The 18,373-nt window shown below is 39.4% G+C and overlaps 1 protein-coding gene across 3 annotated transcripts in view; it reads left to right on the top strand.

The window, feature by feature from the left end:
• TRIM9 (tripartite motif containing 9) overlaps positions 1-18,373 on the top strand; it is a 119,201-nt gene that overhangs the window by 71,583 nt on the left and 29,245 nt on the right. For 2 of the 3 annotated variants that reach the window (XM_025392435.1, XM_025392434.1), the window contains exons 4-5: positions 12,142-12,252; positions 13,385-13,538. In XM_025392435.1, the coding sequence (XP_025248220.1) occupies positions 12,142-12,252; positions 13,385-13,538 (265 nt within the window). Of the gene's footprint in view, positions 1-12,141; positions 12,253-13,384; positions 13,539-14,256; positions 14,263-18,373 lie in introns of all 3 variants that reach the window. The other variant, XM_025392436.1, reaches the window with a different exon arrangement.

The raw sequence follows: 18,373 nt of genomic DNA, 5'->3' as shown, positions 1-18,373 counted from the left end.
CAACTTACATTCTATCAGGAGGGATAAATAATAAATAAGTGTCTTCCTCCATTTTATGTTGGTATAACAGAATCCCACAGACTGGGTGATTATAAATAATTGAATTATATTTAGCTCTTGGTTCTGGAGGCTGGGAAGTCCAAAAGCATGGTGTTGGCTTCTGGTGAGGACCTTCATGCTGCATCATCCCATGGCATAAGGCAGAAGGACAGGTGAGCATGGGAAACAAGAGAATAAGGGCCAAACTTCAGCCTTTAAGTGGGAGCCCACTCCCATGATAATTAACCCTCCCCCAAGATAATAGCATTCATCCATTCATGAAGGCAGGGGCCTCATGTCCTAATCACTCCTTAAAGGCTCTACCTCTTAATACTTTTATAATGGCAATTAAATTTCAACATGGGTTTTGGAGGATATATTCAAACCATAGCAATAAGTAAGTAAAATGTGGAGTACATTAGTAAAAAAGTGCTAAGAAAAATTTTAAAAGTAGAATAAGAGGATAGTGAGTACTGGGGATGGGGGTGGAAATTTTAGATAGAGTGACCGTACAGAGGCAAAAATGTACTTTTGAATTGAGAAATAGAATCTGTACTTTCTAGAAAATCAACATGATTTGTCTTAACTTCTCAAGTGAACTTTACAGTTGGAAGCCGCACAGAATTTTGTCATGACACGGTAGAATCAATTGGCTATAAGAATGGGACCCTATTGGCAGGACTGGTCCTCTAGGAGACATCTGATATTCCATCTATCACCCCATTGGTGCAGGGCAACAAGATGTGGGAGGAAGGATGAGTGGATGAGAAGAGCAAACCAGAAGGGGTCCAGCAGTAGACAATCAGCTGAGGCCCACACATGTGGCCAGCAGGCCTCAGAGTGGCTACTGGCGGGTGGTGGGTATGTAGTGTGCAGTGTTGGCATGGCTTAGGATGAAGGAGGAAATGAGGTCTGACCATATGCTCATAGTGCTGGGCAGGGGAGCAGGAGGAGGGAGGGAAATGAAGGTGGCTCAGAAGGAGTCCTGCCCTTATGGAGTTTACAGTTCAATGGAAGAGATAAGTTATACACACAGCTGACCCCAACACAGGTAGAGAGTGGGCTTCCAGGAGAGAGGTGCCCAATGTCACAGAAGTTGTGACAGGGCAAAATTACTTGCAGCTAAAATGGTCACAGAGAGGTGCCCAATGTCACAGAAGTTGTGACAGGGCAAAATTACTTGCAGCTAAAATGGTCACAGAGTGACAAGAGCTGGCACCTGAGCAGTCCAAATTATAGGAAGTGTGTGTGAATGACCACTTACATTCCTACCTGCAGGAATCGGCAAAGCTGTCAGGGAAGAAGAGGGTGATTAGCACATGTGCACTGTGGTCTTGGTCCATCCGGTTAGGCCTGAGGACCAATGGATGTTTTCTGTATCCAGCACCTGGCCTAACATGGCTAAAAAACTGTCACTGTAGCCCTTCAATTTGAGCACCCTTCAGAAACCCGAACTTTTATTGTTATAGCAGCCCTCAAAATATCATTTGAATCACATAGAACTGTATAAAATAAAACCACAAATGTCTTTGGGAAATGAAACTGAACAGTTTGCCCCACTAAATAGTGGACCAACTATTTAAGTACCTAGCCGTAACATTTTAACTTTTTTCTTAATGGAAATGTCTTTTTTGAAACATTGAAAACACTTCCCGGCACTTTTTAAAAGAATATGGTGAACAGTTTGCGACAGTCCCATGGTGATGGTAGGGCAACTCCAGTTTTTCTATATGGGAGAGACATAAAGGCAGCAATCTGGAGGGAAGGGGGAATTTTTTGACGATTGAGAATGCATCATTTATCCCTATCAAAGAATGGCAGAAGGCATGAGAAGCCCCCTTTGCCCTCCTGCTCCATGCTGCCTCTGCAGAACAGGACTGTGAGAAAATCAGTTAAGGACTGTGCTGTAGCTGCAGATGTCATTGCCCAGGAATGGCTTTCACGCATCCCTGGGATGCCACATCGCGTGACTATGTCCTCTTCCCTCCTCTGATGGTCCATCTGTACTGGCTGGGCTGCCCCGGCAGGGCATGCGGATGCATTTGGGGGCTGCTGAGCAGAGGCAGCTGCCTGCCCTCATTCCACCCTGCCCAGGCTGGAGTTTCCTGCCCAGACCTCAAAGGACTGCAGAAACCAGAGACAGGTGGCTGGCTATCCCCCACAGCAGCAAAGCTGTTCTGTCTTCTGTCACGAGTGATTTGTTTCTCTGCTGTTTTCAGCTGATTATATCTGTCATTGCTTCCAAAAACAGCCACCAGTGCCACTCACACCGTCATGACCACTGATACAGGCCTCCACGGCTTGCTCGCTCTCCTTCTCTCCCCCTGCCTTTTCCCTTTCTTGTCACTTCTGTTGCTACTCAGGTTTGTGAGAAAAGACTGGCCTTTTATAGACATCACTTGCCAAGCACAGTACTTCTTTCTATCTTTGTTGGCTAACCCATCACTCACTGTCCTGCAGGGGTAATCTTATGTTCTTCCGCTTCCCTTTGGCTGAGTTCTCTGAGGGCCTGCTTTTTGCTGACAAAGAGAGGAATTGTGTGTGTATTTTTCTGGCATCTCTCTCCTAGAGCAATCCAAAAAACTAAGGATGCTGGAAAGTGAGTGTGTATTTACACAGTCTTTATAATCTACTCATGTCCCTCTCTGAAAGCACTGATTGCTTGAACAGATTTAATAGTTCTGGTTCTGAAGTAAGATGGAACTGAGTGGTAAAGAGCCCATGTTCTGTGTCATAGAGGCTGGGGTGAGAGGACACACTTTCTCACTTACTAGGTTTCTCACCTTGAGCAAGTCTTTGACTCAAAAATTTATTTCATCTGTCTGTAAAATAAGGCTAGAAGTGGTACCTCACAGGGTATTGCAAAGCACTTAGCACGATTTTTAATGTGCATTAACTATTATGTTGTGATCGAGAGAGAATGACTGGAAATATGGTTTCGTTCAACACACTGAAGAAAAGTTTCCAGGGGCTTGTTTTCTATGATACCATAGTCCATAGTCTAGAATTAGCCCATACACTGGTGTTATTATCCATGAACCTGGGAGATTCTTTAGTGGCATGAATTCGTAATTGATCATTGTATAAAATAGTTCACAAGGTTTGGTGAGCTAACAAAAACAAAACAGCTTCTGAGACATATGCAGATGTGGACATGTTTGAGGAAAACAGTTTGAAATGTAAATTATAGTTAATCCTACTCTGTGGTTTGATAAAATGCTGGGAACCAAATATCTGTTTTCCAAATGTAGTGAACTAATGTGAATGTCAGAAAGCTACTGAGGGAAGAAGTGTTTTTGAGCTTCCAAGAAAAATATTACTAACTCTTATTTGGAGCTACTTGGGCAATATTCCAACAGTCAGCAGAGCACACTGGACCCCCGGGTGTTTTGTCTTGGTCTGTCCATTGTGTTAACATCCTTCCCAGGTCTGCTGTAGCTGAAGAAAGCCTTAAATTTCCTATCTGTGCTCCTCCCAGGGGATTTATGACAACACTTAAACTAAATTGTGCCATTAATGAGATCTATGCTTTCTTCAGAAACTTTACATATGCCACTTTCTCTTGATAAGCCCAAAGACATATCTAGAAATTATTTTTGTTTATGTAACATTCACAATTTGACGTAACTCTGAAATTGTCTTAAATGTGTGCTCTCTAATATTTTAGAATGAATTCACACATTGAATAGTAAGAGGCGATATGTATTTTCTTGATTACCTTTGAACACTAAGATCCTGAAAGATCTTAAAAAAAAATGTTACAGTTATTCCAAATGATTCTGGGGAAAAATTCTAGTTTTCAGTTACCATGTGTGGTTGGTAAATTTAACATACCAACAAAATTATTCAGCAAGGATGCTGAGGGCTGATGATAAAGCTTACCGTGTTACACAGTCTTCATATTAATATTTACTGAGGACCTCCGTATGCCAATTGTAGTTACCTGTAGAATGCTTGATTTTGAGGCCTAGTGTAACCTTTGCATTTTGTTAGAATAATTATCATTATTTTCACCTTTATCTTTGTTATTATTTATCATGTATTGCCTGTTATGATCCCATTATGTTTGCCAAAAATTAATTATATTGCATATTAAGAACACAAATTTACATTATGGATATTATTGGCATATGAACTGCTTACTGCAGCTATTTTGTCATTGTTTTATAACAGGCAAATCATCCTTTGATTCAGATGAGAGAGAGGAAAGAAAGAAAGAAAAGAAAGAAAGAGAGAGAGAGGAAGGAAGGGAGGGAGGGAGGGAGGGAAGGGAAAGGAAAAGAAAGGAAAAGAAAGGAAAGGAAAGCAAGGAAAGGGGGAGGGAGGAAGGAAAGAAAGAGGGAAAGAAAAAAGGGAGGGAGGGAAAGAGAGAGGGAGAAAGAAAGGAAGGAAGGAAGACAATTCCAGCTCACAAAAAAATTAAAAATATATACCATTTGACTGGCTACAGTCATTACTAGAAAGAAAAAGCAACTAATTCAAGCCAAGAACCACCTCAATCCCTGTAAAACTAATGGCAAATAACTCAGTTATTCCATTACAATGAAGACATTTGGAAAAATTAGGCACACTGGAACAACTTGAAGCCTTCTGTTGCCCTCAGCAGAAGTCTGTAGAAACCAATTCTAATTATTTAACCACGATTATGATTGATTACAAGCCCATCATGAATGATGAATTCCTTTCAGAGTTTCATTTGGCATTATTTTGCAGTCTTCTGCTTCCCACCATGTAGGAGCAAAAATCACAAGAGAGACTGTATGGGATAGGGTTCCCAGGCTACCCATGGAATCACGAGGAAGCTCCACACACAGCTGGAGTTCCTCTTAGTTAGGGGTCACACCCCTGAACAGCTCCCTACTCACTTTGGCAATGCCAATCAAAGTCAGTCTCAGAACTTCCTTAGTACTCTTTGCCTCAACCCAGATACGGGTGACACCTCTTACCTCCAGAAGGCACCTAACTCATACTTTGAGGAGGATGGAGTAATCCACTATACTTTGCTACACTTCACATCCTACAACACATCATACTGCTTCACTCTTATTGCAACCCGCCTTCAGTGGTAAATGTTCTCCTGTGTGGTTGGGACTGCCCAATATGCTTCTCTCTCCCAATGTCTTGCATTTCTTCTTTCGTTAACTTCTCTGTACGGGGATACAGTATTCTATACATTAAGAGCATGCTTTGCATATTTCACTCCATGTTTATTGATAAAGCATTGGTGATATTCACACTTCTAGAACAGAAATTTCACAGCTTTACTGTTAAAAACCTCAAGACTTCCTAAAAACAGGTGTGTGTTTTATTTAAAGGCCTAAATGATCCTTTTCTTGATTAAAAACTCAAAGCCTCAGACTTGCCTTTGAAATGATGAGTTGCCAGTGTGGGTAAATTAATAACATTAGTATAGAAGGTGGTATCCAGAGAATGGGGAAAATATTTGCCTTAAACTATGGGGGAGAGTGGTGGCATGTGAGAAATTTAAGATGCTCTTTCTTAAGTTAAATGCTGTAAGTTTTAGTGAATGTGACAATGATATGGTAGATAATGTTCTACTCTTGGGAAAAAAACAGGAGAATTCTTTATTTTACCGGAAAGATCTAACAGCCAAAGCACTTCACCTTTAATTCACACAGTTAATTCAAAGCATCAGTTGGTCATCATGCTTTAGGACACGACAGGACGCATAGAAACTCCCTCCTGATCAAAAGGACCCATGGAGAACAAACTCTTCAAGCTTGCATCTTAAAAGTACAGTCAGCCCTCCATATCCATGAGTTTTGCATCCATGAATTCAACCAACAATGGATTGAAAATATTTGACAACAAAAGTTTCTCTTGAACATGTACAGACTTTTCCTTATTATTCCTTAAACCAGTGGTTCCCAACCTCTTCAGCACTAGGGACCAGTTTCATGGAAGACAATTGTCTTCCATGGAGTACAATTGTCTCCTTAGTATCTGTGGGGGATTGATTCCACAATTCCCTGCAGATGCCAAAATCCACAGATACTCAAGTCCCTGATATAAAATGTCATAGTATCATTAATGTTATGTTATTAGTAATAATACAATTAATATTGTGTTAATTAACATAATTAATGTTATTAATAATATGATGTTATTATTAATAGAGAGAGAGCTGCAGGGGGGTGGGGGGTGGGGGGAATGGTTTGGGGATGAAACTGTTTCACCTCAGATCATCAGGCATTAGATTCTCATAAGGAGCGGGCAACCTAGATCCCTTGCATGCACAGTTCACAGTAGGGTTCCTGCTCCTATGAGAATCTAATGCCGCTGCTGATTTGAAAGGAGGTGGCCTGCCACTCACCTTCTGCTGTGCAGCCCAGTTCCTAACAGGCCACAGACCAGTGCCAGTCCATGGCCCGGGGGTTGGGGACCCCTGCCCTAAACAATACAACATAATACCTATTTACATTGTATTAGGTATTACAAATAATCTAGAGATGATTTAAAGTGTATAGAAGGATGTGCATAGGTTATGTGCCCATACTATGCCATTTTATATCAGGGACTTGAGCATCTGTGGATTTTGGCATCCTCAGGGAATCGTGGAATCAATCCCCCACAGATACTGAGAACACAACTGTACTGGACCTTAAACGAAAAGGATTAAAAGATTACCTTATGCTTAGGGGAAATTGTTTTAAACTATAATGGGAAGGCACAGCTTATATTTAAGAAAGAACTTTTTGAAATAGAGAAAGAATGTTAGTGTTTACTTAGGCTGTAGTTCATTAGTGATATCCCAACAAAGCCTATGATGAGAGAGAGTACTATAGGAAAAAGCATTGGCCAGGTGCGGTGGCTCACGCCTGTAATCCCAACACTTTGGGGGGCCAAGGCAAGAGGATCACTTGAGCCCAAGAGCAGCCTGGATGACATGGCAAAACCCCATATCTACCAAAAATATACACATTAGCCAGGTGTGATGGCATGTGCCTGTAGTCCCAGCTACTAGGGAGACTGAGGTGGGAGGATCACTTGAGCCCAGGAGGTTGAGGCTGTGGTAAACTGTGAGTGTGCCACTGCACTCCAGCCTGGGTGACAGAGTGAGACCCTATCTCAAAAAAAAAAAAAAAAAAAAGAAAGAAAGAAAGAAAAGAAAAAAAGAAAGAAAAGAAAAGAAAGAAAAAAGCATTTATTTAAAAAGGATAAATAAAGAAAAATGTTAAAAGAACCACATGTAAAATGGAGAGGTAAATGGAGGTGGAGGAAGGTCATGGTTGGGTTAAGAATGAAATTCCCCTTAATTAACCTCAGGTCTTGCTTCTGGTTGTGTCGTATGAACTGCCTGGAGGAAGGAGATTGGTCTGTTAGTGATGGAAATGTAATTGTGGACAGGCAGGACAAAACTTGTTGTATACTCTCTCCTGGGTTGCTCTGTGCTACTGACAATGTCAAGAATTCAAAGGGACACAACTGTCCTTCAGACTCTCCTTTAACAAATAAGTATCAGTGTCATATCCTGACCCAAGAAATGACCTTATAAATTTGCCACTTAACAAAATAAAACTGTTCAAATGATCAATAGGCATTTGCCATCTAGAACAGATGGTGGCTCTGCTGATAAAATTTTAAAAGCCTTCTCTGAAACTGTGGACTACAGATTAATTCACTGTCCTGTGGGAGCTGGTTTAGGCTTTAGTGCAGATGAAAACAGGAAAACTGTTCTCCCAGGCCCTATTTGTGTCATTTCTGCAACTTGCTCTGTCCCTGCGAAAAGGACCTCTTGAATCCAGCCCGTTGCACACATGATGCCAAGGGGTTCGCTGGCACGTCAGAGTCAAAGCACAGAAATGTGTCATTCAAAGACAACAGTGAGGTGGCCTGGCTTCCAGGAATCATTTTCTATGAAAAACTCAGTGTAGAAATAAATGATCACAAAATGTGGCATGAATAACGCAGGTTGAAGAAGGTAGCAAGTAAGAGAGTTGATAAAGACAGCTAGAGAGAAAGTATTTATACTCTTAAAAGATCTGATTTAAGATAATCCGGCTGATTTCTATAATGTGGGAAATCTTGCTAAATTAATTCAGGAACTCTAAGTTAATTACAGGGCACCCAAAATGCTTCTTTGGGAACCCCATAGTTCAATTTTTAGCAGTGATTTTATCACAGGCTATTGTGATCATTGTGAATGGTTGATTAAAATGTAAAAAGGTGGACCAAAATCAACTGTAGCAAGAGTGAGGGGTTGAGAGCCAGGAACTCAAGAATATTGAGTCCTTCCAAGGAGCTTGAGTCATAGAATGCCGGAGCCAAGGGCAAACCCCTGCTGAAACCCGGCTCTTTGGCAGTGCAACAATTAAGCTTCTTAAGAGTCAGCAGAGAGCCCCAACACTCAGATAGCTCCTTCAGCACTCAATAAACCATACTTGATAAGGAAATTTATAGAAGCAAACATGGAATTTTATAAGGACTGAGTAATGTATTTATTTCAGTACATTGATACATCATTGAACTGAATTCTCTGGAAAGGAAACACCACCATTCAGTCTATTTTATCTCAAAAGCAGACTGACTCTGGGTTATAGTGCTCAGATTCGATCTGTCCTTGTTATTCAGACTTCCAGGGCAGTAGTCAAGGGCAGATATCATTTGGATAATGAAATGATGGCTGTGGAGGTGTCTGCTACCTAGTAGCACCAATACACTGGCTACCAAAATATAAAAATGTCATCCTGGAAACAAGTTAGTTCAGCCTCATATGGCAGAGGGGAATAGCATATTAGCTGTAGGTCACCTCTCTTTAATTTTTAAGTGTTTTACTTGTGGGGTTTTCCTCCCCAAGAAATGGAAGCTTAATCTTCCTGTTATTTTCTGAATAAAAAAATAAAATAATTTGTATTTATTGAGCCCAGACCATGGTGGTGGTGGTTGTCAGGCATACTGGATGTCAGAAGAAAATAAATCAACTAGTGAATTTTAAATTTGATCCCCCCAAAACTCACAAAAATAATCTTTCCATCAAAGTCGATTCCTTTCACCAGTGGCAATAAAGAGATTTTTAAATCCTACATTTTATTTTCCTTTTTAATTATTATTAAAAGTTAAAAAGCAGTAATAAATCATCTATCAGAAAATTGGGCAATGTAAATAGCCAAAACAATCTTGAAAAAGAAGGACAAATTTGAAGTTCTTACATTTCCTAACTTCAAAACTTATTATAAAGCTGCAATGATCAAAATAGTGGATGCTGGCTAAAGACACATATATAGACCCACTGTAATAGAATAGAATCCAGAAATAAACTCTTACATACTGGCTCAGATAATTTTTCACTAGGGTGCCAATGGGAAAAAGGCAGTGTTTTTAATCAGTGGTGTGGGGAAAATTGGATATCCACATGCCAAAAAAAAAAAAAAAAATGAAGTTAGACACTTAACTCCATATCCAAAAATTACCTCATAATAGATCAAAGAACTAAATACAAAACCTAAAACTATAAACTCTTGGGAGAAAACACAGGGGGAAACCTTTGGGACACTGGAATTGGCAATGATTTCTCAGATATGACACCAAAAGCAAAGGAAACAAAATATAAGTAAGTTGGAAATATTTATGTCTCATAGGACACAAGCAGTGAAAAGGCAACCCACGCAACAGTAAGAAATATTTGAAAATCATATATCTGATAAGAGATTGATATCCAGAATATATAAAGAACTCCTACAACTCAACAACAACAACACCCAATTTTAAAAATGTACAAAGACCTGATTAGCAGTGAGGCTACACAAATGGGCAATAAATATATGAAAAGATGCTCAGCATCACCAGTCATTAGGGAAATGCAAATTGAAACCACAATGAGATACCACTTTACACATTCACGATGGCTTGTATTTTTTAAAAATCAGAAAATAATAAGTGTGGGTGAGGATGTGGAGAAATTGAAATCCTTGTGCATTGCTGTGAGAATCTAAAATGGTACAGCTGCCATGGAAAATGGTACGGTGATTCTTCAAAAACTTAAACGTAGCATTACCACACAATCCAGCAACTCCACCTCGGGGTATAATACCGCAAAGAAGTGAAAGCAGAGATTTAAAAAGATATTTGTACACTCGTGTTTATAATAACTTTATTCACAGTAGCCAAAAGTATTCATCAATGGGTGAATGGATAAAGAAAATATGGTATACATACATCGAAGTGTTATTTGCTCTTAAGATGAAAATTTTGACACATGCTACAACATGGTTGAATCTCAAAGACATTATGCTAAGTGAAATAAGCCAGTCACAAAAGGACAAATATTATATGATTGCACTTATGTAAGGGGTTCTTAGCATAGTGAAATTCATAGAGAAAGGAAGTAGAATGGTGGTTGCCAGGGGCTGGGAGGAAGGGGAAATGGGGATGTTGTTTAACGGGTTCAGAGTTTCAATTTGGGAAGATGAAAAAGTTCTGGAGATGGATGGTGGTGATAGTTCCACAATAGCGTGAAAGTACTTAATGCCACAGAATTACATACTTGAAAATGGTTACAATGGAAAATGTCATGCTGTGTATATTTTGCCACAGTAAAACATTAGGAACAAAAAAAATCAGAAATAATGAATGAATGAGTTGTCAAAATATTAGATAGAAATTAAATGTCCAATAATAAGAGAACAGGAATGATTAAGCAAATTAAGATTACCCATTCAATGGGATATTTTGGTAACCATTGATGGTGGCAACATGAAAAATGCCTGTGATACAGTATTAAATTGGGGGAAAGGGAAGGTAAAATTGTCATATACAATGACTGCAACGATAAGTCTGGTTCCAGAGAAAAACTAAAAAGAAATGTCAAAGTACTTTAAAATTTTACATTAGAATGATAAGAGTATTTGCTTTTTCTCATCTATTTCCTGTTTGTTTTGGAAAGTGGATGAAATAATCTTTAATGGAAAATAAATTTATAACCAAAAATGAAAAGAAGGAACAAAACATTTTTAAATAATTATTATTAGATTCTCTTTTGGCTATTATCCATACAATCCAAAATACTAGATATTTTTAGGCTTTTGCAAAGTAGTATAAATATTGAGGATGTGAGTAATTATGGCTCCTGGAAAACCCTTCTTCAATTTTACACTTCGAAAACCATTCAAAGATAGGTGCAGTGTAGTCCCAGCTACTTGGAGGCTAAGGTAGGAGGATTGCTTGAGCCCAGGAATTCAAGACCAGCTTGAGCGACATGGCAGGACCCCATCTTTGGAAATAAAAAAAAACCATATAGGCATTCAAGATTTGGGTTACTGAGCAGCGGACACATATGACAAATGCCTCTGAAGAAGAAAACTTTTCAAGGAATGTCATGCATTCATCACTAAGCACAGACAGCTTCTTAGAAGCAAAAACCGCTTGCTCAGAGAGATGCCTATTTAGGTTAAAGCAGACTCAGCTTGGCAAATGAGCAGCCTTTACAATTGCTCTCCGAAAGAGGCAGTGGTTTCAGTGGGTTATTCTTAAAACTTAATTATGCATCCGTCTTCTTTCTCCAGCTTGTCATTAGCTCATTCTCTCTCCCAAGCTCCACCTTGGCCCTCCAGGTCCCCCCACCAACCACGCAGGGAAAAAGATGCAGAACAATTGGCTGCATGGAGGGGCAGGAAGGGAAAGGAATTGGGTTCAGATGGTGATGTCTGCTCTTTAAAAGTAACGTAGAGGGCACTGAAGGTGGACAGTGTCACCAAGCACAGCTGCAGCCACATCTTGGGGAGCTATAGCTCCTCCACAGACCCCCGGCAAACCGCACAGGAGAGTTAGCTTCACAGAAAAGCGCAGGGCAGGGGGACCTTTGGAAGGTGTTCGTTGATGCACCAAGGTCACCAGATCTAGGGTTCTAAAATCTACCTGCCTTCCCTTCTGATGGATCCTGTTACCAATTTCCTTTGAGAATCTTATCACATCTGTCTTCCAGAGTCCTTATCCACAGCAGACATTCCCAGAAAATATTCTCATAAATTTAGTTCCATTCCAGGATGGAATGGATTCTGGTTTGAAGAAGCTTTCCAATGGTCCAGTTTGCTTCTCTTCTACCCTCTGCCATCTTGGACCGCTCTATTGTCTTTTTAATCCTAGGTGGTTCGAGATCAGATCTCTCACTGCACAGTGAAATTGCGCCAGACCACAGGTCTCATGGAGTACTGCTTGGAGGTGATTAAGGAAAATGATCCTAGTGGCTTTTTGCAGGTAAGAGTTAACTAGTTTCTACTTCAGATTCTAAATGTCCCATAGGACATAGTCTAGGATGCTTAAGTCAGACTTCCAACAGCCCTGGCTGGGCCTGGGTCCCTCAGTAACAGAACCTACCTTCACACTGCAGTGTACACGGAAGTGCCTGCTAAATAAACTCCACTGACTTCCCGGAAGTCACTGCTACCATGTACTACAAGTTTGAGAGGTGCATGGCCTTTTTTTTCTTTTTTGCTTCTTTTTATTCTTGTGTTTAATCATGAAAACATAATTATCTGTAAGTTCTTTCGAAGTGGAGTTACTGCCTTGCCCAAGAATTCGGTCCTTATTCATTAATATATCTTGGACAGTTTTGTCAGATGTCTAAGTGTCTAAGTTTGTAAGATGTCTACCTTCTTGACACCTTCTACTGGCCAGAAAGTCAGTGATTTCTCAAATGCAGAGATTTCTTATTCTTCAGTGTTAATTGTTTTAGTGAGATGCTATGGTGTAAGCTGGATTTTACTTAAGCTTTGATCCCAATTATAAGGAACGTTTTGTTAAGGAACATGTAGATCTCTTCCAAGTCACACTCTACTAAACTGGCCAAGAGTGACAGAGAGAGATTGAATATAAGAAATGAAAGAGCTTTCTACCAAAGAATACAGTGATAATCACATGAAGATGATGTGCTTAAATTGTGAGAAATTCCATCTGCACCCTCACTAAACTATTTTATGAAACTCATTTCCAAGTCTTGATAGGATACCCACACTTTAAATTAGAAGGGTTGAGCTACTGATTCTAATAGAAATTAACTAGTTTCCAACATATCATCCTTTAAAGTTGTTGGCATTTAGTAAATCTATCATAAATAGCATGATCATATATTCAGATTTGTCTATTAAATCAGTTAACACCTTCTAATTTCTTATAGTGCTCCCCGACTCACAAAAGTGTTCAGATTTGCTTGATAAATTATGAGTCACCCTAGTCCTAATGGGGTGTTCCTCACCAACTGCACTGAAGCAGTCAGGGTATGAGTTCTCAAGGCATTTTGGGAGTAACGCTCCTGGAGAGCCAAGGGGCAGTGTTGTGTTTTGACTGTGGTGGTGTATTTCTTAGGCTGTGGTCTTTTTTATCTGATTAGATTTCTGACGCCCTCATAAGGAGAGTGCACCTGACTGAGGATCAGTGGGGTAAAGGCACACTCACTCCAAGGATGACCACGGACTTTGACTTGAGTCTGGACAACAGCCCTCTGCTGCAATCCATCCACCAGCTCGACTTCGTGCAGGTGAAAGGTATGTCCTTGCATCCCCCAAGTCAGAAAGCAACATCCTTAGTGGATGCTGGTGCTTGAACCAGGATCAGTACCCCTTTGGCTAATGTTACAAGAATCTGGAGTGGCTCCTAACTTATGTAATGAAAATGTCTCTTTATAAATGTGTGACCTACCTTTCAGCAAGCTGGATAAATTCAGATCAACTCAATGCTTGCCTCTTTGAGAGTCTTAAGAGATTTCAAGTGTTCAGCACCAGAGAACAGCTGACATGAAAAGAGGAAGGCAGAGAGAGAAAGAGATCATCACTACACATAAATAAAATCTTGGTACAGAAAGGAATCCAGAAATATTGATATAAATCAGAGGAGTCCAGAATTGAAATGACTGCTTCCACATGGATAGAGATAGTAAGCAAATGGTTGAGCATGGATCAGTGGGAATTTGAGAGGATCACAGTTGGCCTGCCAATACTGGCAGAAAAACGCAAGCCTGGAAGGAAAATGGAAATTTGATATAAACTTTAAAATTAGATTATATGATTAAGGGATATGGCAAGATCTCTTTGAGATTTTGGGTGGGGGCTGAAAATATTTTAAGGAAAACAACTCTTTCAAAGAAAAATAACAAATCAAGCCAACCATGCAACAGCATTTTTATGGCAGTGTAAGTAATACCCATTTGAAAAATATTTCCTTTTAACTTTTTGTTTTGAAATACACAAGAAGTTACGAAAATAGTAAGAAGTTTTATTCACCCTCTACCCAGCTTCCGTTGATGGTTACATCTTGTAGCTATAATATAATATCGAAGCCAGGAAGTTGACACTGAAAAGTGTGTGTGTATAGTTCTATACCATCTTATCCTATGTACAGATTCATATAATCACCACTGCATCAGGATACAGAACTGTTTCATCACCACGAAGATCTCCCTCCTGTCACACCTCTAAAGTCATACCCCTCCCCTCCACCACCTCTAATCTCTGGAAACCCCTAATCTTTTCTCCATCTCTATAGTTTTGTCATTTGCTGATTTTTTAAATTGAAATTGATTTGCTCTTTGCAACTCCTGATTTAAGCATCCACGTAGTAAATGACTCTTAGCATTCAGTGCTTTAAAAGTTTTGTTTCTTAAGAAAAATATACCTGCATCCTTTTATCAAAGAGAGATTATATAAATCAGTAAGTTTTAGGGCTGTCTGCTTAGGGTCCACATCAGGCAGTTAAATGTGTTCCTGTACTTGGTATGTATACGTCTCTCAGCCTTTTAATGGATTTTTGCTCTCTTTTATTTTGAACTTTCTCCTTTTTTGGGGTTTAATATGTGTTGCCTTGGGAAGATGCCTTCATAAATTTTTGAAGTAGTGCATAGATTGGAAATAAGTATGCTTTGTTACAGTAAGAAAAATGTTTAACATTTATTGAGTGCTAACCAAACCAGACATTCTCCGAAGTATTTTACATATAGCTCATTTTATTCTCGTAACCCTAGTAGACAGTTGAAGAAACTGGGGCACAGGAAGACTGGTTACTTGTCTGAGCTCACACAGCTAGTGAGTGGCAAGGCCAGGATTCAAAGTCAGGGAGCATGGGTAGAGAATCAGCTCCTACAACTTCTAGTTTGTGCTGTAAAGCTGGTGCCACACTGAGCAGCTTCTTCAAAGAATAAGTGAATTCATCTCTTAATATTAACAAATCTACATTTTTGTTGCAGCAATTCTTTCTTGCTGTTTAAAAAAATATTTTTAATACCAATGTGGTAGCCTGTAAAACAAACCCATCCTTAATAAAATATAGAGCCCCAGATAAATCCCCCTGGATCAGCCTCTCTCTGTTCTCAATTCTTTCAGTGAGATAAAAATCACTGAAAGGTATGTCACAAGTAACTTGGAGGAAAAAATATGTCACAAAAGAGCAATAGAAAGACTTTTGGTGGTAGAGGAAAAAATGAGCTAACCCAATTAGCCTTGGTGAGGGGCAGGAGGAGGGGGCAGTTAGAGGGTAAAAGCCTCAGGGCTTTGAAATGCTTTAATCAGCTGTCAAAACCCTCTCCTCCCCCATTCATTGCCCTCCTGAGTCATGTCCATCTGCCCACGGTGGAGTCCAGGCCAGTTGGCAGGATGGTAAAGATTGAGCTGGAGTGAACAGGCCCTTCACTGGGTATGGGAACTGCGAGTTCATGCTCTCTGCATCACAGAACACATTTCTAAAGCACTGTCACTTGGCCACTTAGGACTGCACACAAAAGTAAGAGGGACAAGGCTGTTTGTCCAGTCTGTTCAAGTCTGCACACACAGCGGAGAATACCAAGTACTCTCAGGGCCAAAACGCAGAACACTCTCCCAGCACAAATCCATCTGAAACCACACAACAACCAGAACAATGATTCACGAAGTTAACCTAACAGGCCATTTGGTATAATACTGGATTATAGTCTTCCATTTTCATTTTCTTTTTAACACTTTGTCTAATTTAATTTACTTCTGATTATTATCACTCTGCCTGGTTAATTTATATGCTTTGCTTTGTGCTCACTGAGTTTAATTAATTCAGTGAGAGCCTAGTCTTCTTTAGAATCTGAATAATTTTCATCTGTCAGATGCTTGTGATGGAAAGAAAAAGCCAAAGGTCATGACACAATAGAACTTGATTGGCTGGAGTTCAGACTTCTATTGGCCTCTGTAATATCTGTTAATATATATACAACTCTTCCTGTTGTGGTGTTAATCTTTTCATTTTTTTAAAGATATTCTTAGTCAGTTTAATAAACTGCACTTTCACAACTTGTCAGTAAAAAATATGTCAAGAAACTGCACCTCAAAGACCGTAGCATTTGGAGTGGTGTTAAAGTAATCTGTCCTTTGTGAAACTAACAATATGTGTAATTCAATATATATTTTCCAATTGTGCTAAGTTGATTACAGGAGGAAGTTAAAATATTTTCAAATTCACTTAAAGTATGCATTTAAAGATCTGACTCAAAATGATAACTAAAATATCTGTTTACTTCTTGACTCAGAATTTTATCAAACATCTCTGGTTTCAAAAGCTCATCATAGATGCCATTGTTGTTGCCATTGTTGTTGTTGATACCGAAGAAAGTAGGTTTACAGTTGGCTTTTACATATTTACACTCAGACCAGCTGCTATTCAGCAAGAATGCACTATCTAAAGTTTTACTCTCTTGTTAGCTAAGGATTTAACTGGCCCATTCTGATTCCACACCACCCTCAAGCAATGGAGATCTATTTGGTACCTTTTTTCAAATATCCCTAAATTGTAATGGCACATTTTCTGGTTTTATTTTGATTAGAAAATCATCTTACCCTCTTTCCAGAATACTGGAAGTGGCGTTTGATCTTTTAGACTTTTCTTTTATAGAAAACAACATATTAAGCTTTGTCTTTTATTTTTATTAGAGAGTAATTTTAAAAACATTTTCCACTTAATTCTAAGGTTGTATAATCAGCTCTTTTCCAGGTTATAGGAAGGAAATTTTAAGTCTCTTCTTAGTCAGCCAAGGGCTTTACTGTTTGGTTGAGAATAGATTTCAGATACCTACTTCCTCCCCCAATAAATATTAACCCAAAATTGGTTAAGTACACAAAGAATCCCAAAATTCATGAGTCATGGTACTGAAATGAAATGCCAGTTTGTTCATTCTGAACCAGGATGAAACAATGACCTAACAGTTCACCAAGCCTTTTTAGCACATAGACCACTGGCTGTTAATCCCTTTAAGTGTCTCTACTCACGTAAGGGTGTATTTATTTTTATTGACACAAGTTGAATATAAGCCCTGAGTATGCACCAAGGTCATGGGCAAGGACAGTGTGATCTGAATAGAGTCTCCTATAAATCATAGGGGGAAAGCTGCCAGAGGGTTAGCGGGGAAGGAATGAGCACACACGCTTGCAGGTAATCTGTTCGTGCTGATAGCCTGAAATGCATGGACTCAAAACATGCGTTCAGGGTTATCTTTAACAGTGTACCGATAATAGCTTTCCAGAAACAGCTTGTAGTTCTTCTAAAGTCTAAACTTTTCTCAGATGCCATTTGTATTGTTCAGCCACGTAAAGAGGAATATCAGTCTACAAATGAGCCTTCAGAGAAGATAACACAGTAAAATTGCATTCCCAACCACCATAGTTGTGAAGGTAGAATCTTTATTTGGGGAATCTTTATTGTTCACATTATAGGAAACAGAAAGAAACTTTGGGAATTAGACATGGAGGCTTTCCTCCAGTACACTATTTCTAGACACTGGACTGGAGAGGGGCAGTATGATGCAATGCTAAGCATACAGCCTCCAGAGCCAGGCTCCTTGGTTTCAGATGCCAGTCCTGCCACTTACTAGCTATAAAACCTTACTGTGCTTCCATTTCCTCAGCTGCACAATAAAGATAGTAGCAATATCTTCTTTCTAGGATTGTTGTGAAAATTAAATGAGTGAATACCTGTAAACCTCTCACCACATTCTCTAGCATTCAGTAAAGTGCTTGAAAGCATCCCTGATGATTAGTGTTCCCTGTTGAGGTCGGGAGCCCAGCTTCTCTTCTCACTTCTCCCCGCCACACTCCTGTGTACTTTCACAGAGGAATTCTGGATGGTTGTGAGTGTTCACAATCTGAAGGATTCGTGAAAAATAAATAAATAAATAAACAAAATGTGAGATAGAATTTGAAATAAAAAGGGAAGACATTTGAAAACATTGATATAAGAAGATGATGCTGGAAAATTTAATTTTGAACCGCATTTCTGCCAGACCTCTTCAAGGAAGTTAGTAAGAATAGCTGCCCCCTTGTATTTTAAGAGGAGAATTTTTAGCCTAAAGCTTGATTTTACAGGCTAAAAG

The sequence above is a fragment of the Theropithecus gelada genome, chromosome 7b, assembly GCF_003255815.1.
Source record: "Theropithecus gelada isolate Dixy chromosome 7b, Tgel_1.0, whole genome shotgun sequence".
Taxonomy (NCBI): domain Eukaryota; kingdom Metazoa; phylum Chordata; class Mammalia; order Primates; family Cercopithecidae; genus Theropithecus; species Theropithecus gelada.
This window is presented reverse-complemented; position numbering and strand designations above follow the sequence as displayed.